The 9,390-nt window shown below is 35.9% G+C and overlaps 1 protein-coding gene across 1 annotated transcript; it reads right to left on the bottom strand.

Annotated features, from left to right (window-relative positions):
* Positions 1–2,909: 2,909 nt before the first annotated feature.
* Positions 2,910–8,567, bottom strand: LOC120924389. Its single transcript, XM_040335325.1, has 2 exons — positions 8,148–8,567; positions 2,910–5,917 (listed from the first exon to the last, which is right to left on the bottom strand). The coding sequence occupies exon 2, from the start codon at positions 5,689–5,691 to the stop codon at positions 3,190–3,192; it is 2,502 nt and encodes an 833-aa protein (XP_040191259.1). The 5' UTR covers positions 5,692–5,917; positions 8,148–8,567; the 3' UTR covers positions 2,910–3,189.
* Positions 8,568–9,390: the final 823 nt, after the last annotated feature.

Here is a 9,390-nt window from a genome sequence, read left to right as displayed (position 1 = left end):
TTGTCCCTAGTCCCCCTGTCTTATGCCGCATACACACCATCACTTCATGTGATGGAAAAAAAACGACATTTTCTGTGAAGTAAAAAACGACGTTTTTGAAACTTCAATTTTCAAAGACGAAGTTGCCTACACACCATCGTTTTTCTCACAGTGCTCTAGCAAAGCGAGGTTACGTTCCACCACGTTTTTCCATTGAAGCTCGCTTCATAACTAGCTTCTGGGCATGCGCGGGTGTAAAAACGTCGTTTTAAACGTCGTTTTTTGCTACACACAGTCAATTTCTGTGAAGTAAAAAACGACGTTTTGAAAAACGGCACATAAAATTGTAGCATGCTTCAATTTTTTTTTTTCGTTTTTCACAAGACATAAAACGACGTTTTTCCCCCACACACGGTCATTTAAAGTGACGTTTTTAAAAACGTCGTTTTTTTTCATCACATAAAGTGATGGTGTGTACGCGGCATTAGTTTTAGTTTCACAGCGCTTCACCACCACTTTCCCACTTTTGTATTTTTTCTGTTTAAGGCAGACCTATAGGTGATTGCAGCAGTGCCCCCCAGCGTTTAGTGCGGATAGCGCAAGAGTTCCACTTTTCCAATGTGAGGCATTGTTCTAGTCCGTGATATTGCTCTTATAGGGAATGGTTTTCTCAATAAACGACACATCTTTACAAGGGGCAGATGTTTTTCTCAAAGGGGCCGATGTGTTATTGAGCCCCTTTGAGAAAAGCATGTGTAGTTTATTGAGAAAACCATTCCCCGTAACAGCACTGCTAATAAATCATCGGGAGCGAGCGGCATGTTGCTTGCGCATGCGCCGTCTACACCTGAAGGACAGCTGATCATCCTCGGAGACATCCGTCGGCTCCGTTTGCGCATTGCGCTGTTTAGCCTGAGCATTATTCCACGGGGGACCCATACCGACAGAACACCGGCTCTAACCCATCCCAGTTATTTCCAAACCTAGAAAAAGAGCTTCACCTTCACTTCAATTCTTGTATGAACCTGATTTGCTCTTCTCATATTTCCTGACAGGCAACTCCCCAATGAGATGGATCATCACAGCAGAAGAAGCCTATCTAGTGGCTGACTTTCTGTTTGTTCCCGTGTTATTCATAGAGGAAATTATTCTCATTTATCAAGGTGAGCCATGCCTATTAACCTCATCATATACAGTGGAACCTCGGTTTAAGAGCAACGTGGTTAACGCGCATTTTGAAAGACGAGCAACTTTTAAAGAAAAATTCTGACTCGGTTTGCGAGTGTAGTCTCGCAAGACGAGCAGGGCCTGCAGTACCGCATTTGGCCTCAGGTACAGGGGGCGCCGTTTCCGAGAAGAGCCGAACGACGCAGATAACAGCTGATCTGCGCCATTCGGCAATGCGTGGGAAGACACGGAAATACTCAGTTTTCATGCCTTTCCGAGGTTTGCCAAGGTCAGCCGAAGTGTCCTCGGGCCTTTCCTGCCGTTTCCAAGGCTCTCCGGTGCCCCCCCCCCCCATCTCTGGCCGCATGCGGTATTGCATGCCATTGAAGTCAATGTGGGAAAAAATATTTTCGTTTCCATTGACGTCAATGGGGAAACTCGCTTTGATATGCGAGTGGTTTGGATTACGAGCATTCTCCTGGAACGGATTATGCTCGCACTCCGAGGTTCCACTGTACTGTATTTATACACCTTACTTTGAGAAATGGACCAGTTCAAAGCTTTTTGGTGATCCGTGTGGCCCTGAGTGTGACGTTGAGGGCCACAATGTGAAATTTTGACTGACAGAAGATCCTCTGTGTTTCTGGTAGATGATGATCTCTGCGGGATGAAGACGAAGACAAGATGGAAGTGTCACTTCTACTCCGAGATAGCCATGGCGGCCATTTTCTTGGTTGTGTGCCTATTCAGGCTCTGTAAGTGGCAGTTATGTGTGTAGTTTGTATCATTTGTTGGTGTCACCTGAGAGTGTCATTCTATGTTACCCTAGAGAACGACCATGATGTGCCAAACTGCGCCCACCCCCCCAAAAAAATGCGGCGTCAGATTACATCTGATTACATACAGCGAGAATCTCCTGTTTACTCAGCGGCCTCTATCTATTATAGAAGATGGTCCAGGAGGTGGGACTTTGCTGTATGTAGTCCGACGGCGCTCATCCCACCCCCCTCCCTGAGATGGGCATTGATCAGGCTGCATTGGGGAGGCAATGGGGAGGCTGCAGATGGGCATTAATCAAGCTGCATTGAGGGGCAATTGTGAGGCTACAGATGGGAATGGATCAGGCTGCATTGATTGGCAATTTTCAGGCTGCAGATGGTGAAATAAAGTTGATAACTTGGCTTGTATTTAAATAGCACACTTACTGCTATTAAATCGATCGTGAGACAGATTCGTGAATAAAAAACGTGTGTTTAATGTACACACTTAACATAGTACAAAAACAGTTTCAATGTATAAAAATAGTTTCAAATAAGAGTTCAAAAAATAAGAATTCCAAATGAATGAGATGTGTGCTTCAAGACTTTTCTGTATGCTTGCAAGATGTCTGTCAATTGTGAGCTCCTTCTTCTTGGTGACTGAATAGAAAAAAGCTACCGAAGCCATCAGACCTATAGTTTATATATCAAAGACATTTCTTTGTCTGAATTTCGCGCTCAGAAAAATACCCTCCCAAAAGGGTGTGACTTATAATGAAAACCTGATACAACATCTGTTTTACATCTATCTCAACCTTTACATAGGAAATGTCTCCTGAGAACCTAGTCTAAATATTCTGTAGATCTCAAGAGGAAATGGCTTGTTTAGGTAAGAAAAGGTGAAAGGTCTGCAGACACAGCTAAAATCACAATCTAAACAGAATGTGGCCTAGCTAATCAATCACTGAGAAACAGCCATATGAATTACCTCAATAGGAGAACACATTCCAATCAAATACAATTCTTTACTTAAAACATTAAACATTTCAAATGAACATATATATATATTTCATATTCAAACTTATACGTTTTTGGAGTTTCAAATCTCGATTTCAGCGAATTACACAAGAAAATTAATAGCTCAAACAGTCTCACATTCATTCATATTAACAAGAATATATATATTCTTTATAAAATCCTTCCGGAAGGGATTTTAGAATATAACATTCCCCTCTGAAATATGAATAATGACCATATTTCCTAATCATTTATACACCCATTTATGTCACAAACACTCTGACTTTGATCTAATAACTCCAAATGCATTGTCACCTGTCATCGAGTTTGCAACTCCAAAACCTAATCTCCTTTTAAGCTTATTTTGCAACATATCGTCACCTTTCTTGATTTCATTTCTGATTTGCTTATACAGTTTTTTCATTCTAAACATTAAAAATAATTGATATATAATGCATAACATAATAATAATAAAAATAATAACTATAGGATGTGATAAAATATTTCCTGCTGCGGAAGTAATTGAAGTTTTTCCCCAAATAGATATACTATTTTTAAATTGATGCCACCAGCTAGAACCAGTTAAAGTAGACCATTGATGAACTACCTCTTGCAAATTCCCTTGCTCATGTTTAAACGATATCTCTGCATTCCTGAGTTCTTTAGCTAGAGCCATTAATAAACCTTGATCCTTTTGAATTACGTTAACCCATTCTCTCCATGGAAACTCATCTATTTGAGACAAATTATATAGTGTCGGACTAACACTAACATTTCTCAATGATAGATGAGATAAATTAGTTCTTATACCATTTACATTTATGGCCCTTAAATCACCTTCTGCACAATACAATCCCCGTTTTAGGTTTTCTGTGTTTGTGCAAGAGGAAAAGAAAGTCTGAACCCTTTCTGTATCTTTCATGATCTGAAAACAAACTTTCCTTTTATCTACAAGAGTAGTTAATTCAGAAGAAGCTTCAAATGTTTCTATTCTTGCAGAACATAATGTATGATTATGATAACAAGAATGAAATATACTTTTATCTTGATTAGGTAAACAAAGAACTTTAGACTGAAATTGTAAACATGATGACAAATCTAATTGTTCTAATTCCAAATTATCCTTGTTAAGCGCAAAATCTGTATACTGCAATTTATAAAATAATAATTGAGTATCACTAATTGGTAATCCCAAAACAGTAATTGGAACCAAAATTTGTTCTCTCCCTGCTATAGGAATCATAGAAGAACTGTAACATACATCCTGACTACATCCTAACCATTTATTTACCCATAAATCAGTATGATTTCTTGCATATGCATATTCTCTGGGTAAATTCTGCAATATACCAAGAGGGGTAACTCCACTCTGAAAAGCTTGTGCAATTATTTTAAAATTAGTGGAATATTCTGTTTGAATTTCTAAACATAATCTGGCAATATGTGAATGTTCTTCACTAGTCATTAAATTGAGAGTAATATTCTGAAGATGTAGTATGGATGGACCCATTACATTGGCTGTTTTAATAACCATATCTTCTAATATCTGATTTAAGTTTCTTTGGATCTTAAAACCTTTACTTCCCACTAAACCTGCTGACTCAAGATCAGATTTTAACGTGTTAATATCCATACTATTTGCAATGCTGCCAATTACACCTATGCCCCCTAGGACTCCTTCGACAATACCACGTCTATTTCTGTTATGACTATTGATTCCAAACCATCTTTCAATACCCAATTCCATATTAACCAAATGTCTTTGACATTGTGGAAACCTTGTAGAAATTTTCCATTCTGAAATATTAAAGTTCCACAATATAATGACGAATGTTCCTTCTCTCAATAGAGCTCTGGATTGTAAATGGTTAATCTGGAAGGGATTAGCAAAAACACTGTTTTTACCAACACATGGAGTTTTCCCTGGGGACATGACAATTATACTTGCATTAGCACATTTCAAGGGATAGCCTTCTATTAATATGCAGCACTCATATATACCAGTATCATTTAAAGATACACCTGATTGATGATAAATAAATTTATCATTGATCCAATTCACATTACCAAAAATTCCTTTGTGAATTATATTAGTTGTACTGTGGAAAAAACTACCCAAAAACTCACCATTCCTTTTCCAAGTTAACAATGAATTTTGAGGTAAATATATCTGAGTACTACACATCAAATTCAATCCATCTTCATCTTCAATGACTTTTAAAGACTGTGGTGACACTTTTATCTCTGGAACAATAATATCTACCACAGTAATGCTAATTTTGACTCGTAACTGAGTAGATTTTCTTATTACTCTAAAATCCCATTTTCTTACAATGTCTCCCTTTTTATCTCCAATTATTTTTAAATGTTTTGGATTTAATATTTGTACAAAACTTTGAAAAAGGTAATAATACTGGTCTACTGGAAAAAATATTTTCCCAGAGCTTACCACATCATTATTGACATCTCCAGACCAAATTGTTGAATCATTACCTTTTACAAATAATGTCCAAAAAGCTCTTTTCAGTATATTACATTCAAAAGTCTTGGTTATATTATTAAACCTATAAAATCCTTGCATTTTAACAAAACTTGTTTTCGACTCTATTTTAACTTCGATTTCCACCTCATTACTATGAATGAAATATAATTCCATACAATGCTCATACCCCTGTCCTACAGCTATATACCCAATCAAATCATCAGCTGTATTGACATTGGTATATCTAAACCTATCCAATTTGTTATCTACATTAATATCATTGTCCATATTTCTTTTGCTTCTTAATACTGTAATGTCTTTGAGAAAATTGTCAATCCTGTTAACCTCTACATGGCTGGAACAGTTTGTGATATATTTTACCACTGATAAAAATGTCAATAGAAAAAAAATGAATCCTGACGATGACGATGATGATCAACTTTCTTTCTTTAAGATTTTTCATCTCTTTTGTAGTCATCTTTCCTTCTTTGATCAATTTTTGTAAAAATCATTCCTAGAAAAAAGAAAAGCAGTATCATTTATCTCAAAATATAAATTTTTATCTCATAAAATAACATTATCATCTCATAATATACCATTTTCACTAATCAATGTATATCCATATTTTTGTTGTCTACGTGCATATTCCACTGAATTGAGAGGTCTTTGAACTTCCACCATTAATCATTATGTTTTCTCTATTGCCCCTCTGTGCATCGTAGACAAAAAAAAATTCATTGAAAAACCAAATGACATTTTCCTCCCTGTCATAAAATTCACAGTGTTGCAGAAGATGCTATATTTCTGACACTACTCAAAACAAACAAGATTAGATTACACTGTCTGCTGTGTATTCCATTTTGTCCCAATAAAACTTTACTATAAGAAAATCAAACAATTATTCTTTTACCAAAGTGACCTAAACTCTCATGAATGAATTTAGTGAATTCCCTGAAGGTGTTGAGGTATAACAAGACACAAAAACCCATTGAAAGTCATGACGCAACATCAACGTTCTCATGAACCATAGAAGATGTCGAATCAACCTGTAGAGGAACAAAAATTCCTTTTTCTGTTCTTCAGCAAATTAGGGTATCTGTGTGTTTGTTTTCCTTGCAACAATTATACCAATTCAGGTTGAATCACCATTTCACCATGTAAAACCTACTTCCTTTGCTAAAGTCTCTTAAATAGAAACCTCAAAATACTAATAAAAATAGTATAAATATATATATATTGTGCGTATGTGTATGTGTTTCAAACTGGATCAACTTCCTCGTGTGTGTGATTTTTCAAAAGTGTGTGTGTGATTCCTATCAGGCTGTCAGCACGTCTGCATGTCTCCCTTTGGCCCCCACCTTTTCTTACAAAGGAGAGCTTTGGAAGCAAAACCCCGCAAAATTTAAATCACAAGGATGTATGTCACTTACTCCAAAATTACTAAGGATGGACTGTGAAGAGCTGAGATAGGAATAATATATATTGTACTCAATGTTTGAAACAAATAACACTACATACATACACATATATAAATCCTTACTTATTAATTCGATTTCTTTTATCATTAAAATCAATTCCCTTCATATCTTAAAAAAAACTTCAATATGATCTGTTACATTTACTACACAATGCACATCCACTACACTATACAAGTAAAGAAACAATAAATTCTGTCTCTTTTCCTAAACCAATTAATATTCCTTAAAATTTCACTTCACTTTTCATGAGCTAGACGTTACATATATTCCACTTAAAATCTCTTCTTTCAGAATTGTCTGCAATTCTGCCAGAAAAATAAAATATTCAACTTTCTGATTCCCAACATGAAATCTGTCGAACTTACATCAAAACCTTATTCAATAATCCTTATGCAATACCAAAAATCATAGCCAAAAAGTCATAACCAAAAATCATAAATTCCATGCCGCTCACTAAGGAACATGCCTATTTTTTCCTCCCAGCGTAACATTAGAAGTAACAAATGGCTTATTGTACTTTAAATAATATTGTTCTTCTTGTCTAACTTGAAAATTATACCTCCTATGATTACTCCATCTTACAGAGTAAACTTCATAACGCCTTGGAGACGTTTTGAAATTATGTGACTTCCTGTCACTCACTGACCAACAAAATTTTGCCATATGACCTTTCCTGCGACATAAAGAACATTTGAAAACTTGCTTTCTCTGTGCATATGACGATGGATAAACACATTGCTTCTTAGAATGAACAAACGTAACACATTCCTTGTCTCTATTGCCTGAAATGCTTTCAAAAACATTCACTGTGTTTTTAGTAATGTCTGCTGCAATAATATTATCCTGTTTCCCTGCATGTGGTATCTCCTCCATTTTATCTGAGGACTGAGCAAATTCTGTTAATACCATATCTGACTGCGTTTTTTCACTCCGCTCAGCATAATTACATACAGTTCCACAATTTAAACAACTAGCTGCAGTAGATACATTCTCATGTGTTTGCATATTGCCTGCATTACCCGAAGTGTCCTCTGAATGTATTTCTGTTACCTCAGAAATCATTGAATTAAAATCTGTAACTAGTTTCATTACATTACTTAATTTCCTTTTAATTTTAGCTAACGAGAATCTCTCTGCATCAATAGCCAGATTAGATTCTAAACATTGCAAATATAACGACTTCCATAAAACAGAATAACAAATCTGTTTCGATAAACCTTGACATTCATCAGCTGAACATTTAAAACATTCCATGATTTTACTCACCGAATAAGAAGTCTTCCGTGTTCTACGAATCTCCAGGTCATTCACGATAAATCAATACTTCTAGGCTCTCGTCAAACTCTTTCCGTAGTTTCTCTCAGTACTAACATGTTCCCCCTTTCGATATAAGGGACAGTTGTAAAAAAACTGCGACAAAATGAGCGACTGACTGATTGTTGCCTTCTAGGTTCTCGTCAAACGTTTCAAAAATTACTCAATACTCTACTTCTCTCCGATAGCACTTTGAGAAAGTGGTATAAAATTTGAAAATCGTTCAAAGCCTGGCTGGCTTAGCCAATGAAATAAAGTTGATAACTTGGCTTGTATTTAAATAGCACACTTACTGCTATTAAATCGATCGTGAGACAGATTCGTGAATAAAAAACGTGTGTTTAATGTACACACTTAACATAAGTACAAAAACAGTTTCAATGTATAAAAATAGTTTCAAATAAGAGTTCAAAAAATAAGAATTCCAAATGAATGAGATGTGTGCTTCAAGACTTTTCTGTATGCTTGCAAGATGTCTGTCAATTGTGAGCTCCTTCTTCTTGGTGACTGAATAGAAAAAAGCTACCGAAGCCATCAGACCTATAGTTTATATATCAAAGACATTTCTTTGTCTGAATTTCGCGCTCAGAAAAATACCCTCCCAAAAGGGTGTGACTTATAATGAAAACCTGATACAACATCTGTTTTACATCTATCTCAACCTTTACATAGGAAATGTCTCCTGAGAACCTAGTCTAAATATTCTGTAGATCTCAAGAGGAAATGGCTTGTTTAGGTAAGAAAAGGTGAAAGGTCTGCAGACACAGCTAAAATCACAATCTAAACAGGATGTGGCCTAGCTAATCAATCACTGAGAAACAGCCATATGAATTACCTCAATAGGAGAACACATTCCAATCAAATACAATTCTTTACTTAAAACATTAAACATTTCAAATGAACATATATATATATTTCATATTCAAACTTATACGTTTTTGGAGTTTCAAATCTCGATTTCAGCGAATTACACAAGAAAATTAATAGCTCAAACAGTCTCACATTCATTCATATTAACAAGAATATATATATTCTTTATAAAATCCTTCCGGAAGGGATTTTAGAATATAACAGATGGGCATTGATCAAGCTGCATTGATGGGCAATTTTGAGGCTGCAGATGGTCATTAATCAAGCTGCATTAATGGGCAATTTTGAGGCTACAGGTGGGCATTGATCAGGCTGTATTGAGGGG

The sequence above is a fragment of the Rana temporaria genome, chromosome 1 (assembly GCF_905171775.1).
Source record: "Rana temporaria chromosome 1, aRanTem1.1, whole genome shotgun sequence".
NCBI lineage: Eukaryota > Metazoa > Chordata > Amphibia > Anura > Ranidae > Rana > Rana temporaria.
The sequence above is the reverse complement of the archived record's forward strand: the minus strand, read 5'-3'. Positions and strand labels throughout refer to the sequence as shown.

Coding starts and splice junctions, on each gene's coding strand:
- LOC120924389 (XM_040335325.1), bottom strand. CDS start 5,691: ATGGACAATGATATTAATGTAGATAACAAATTGGATAGGTTTAGATAT.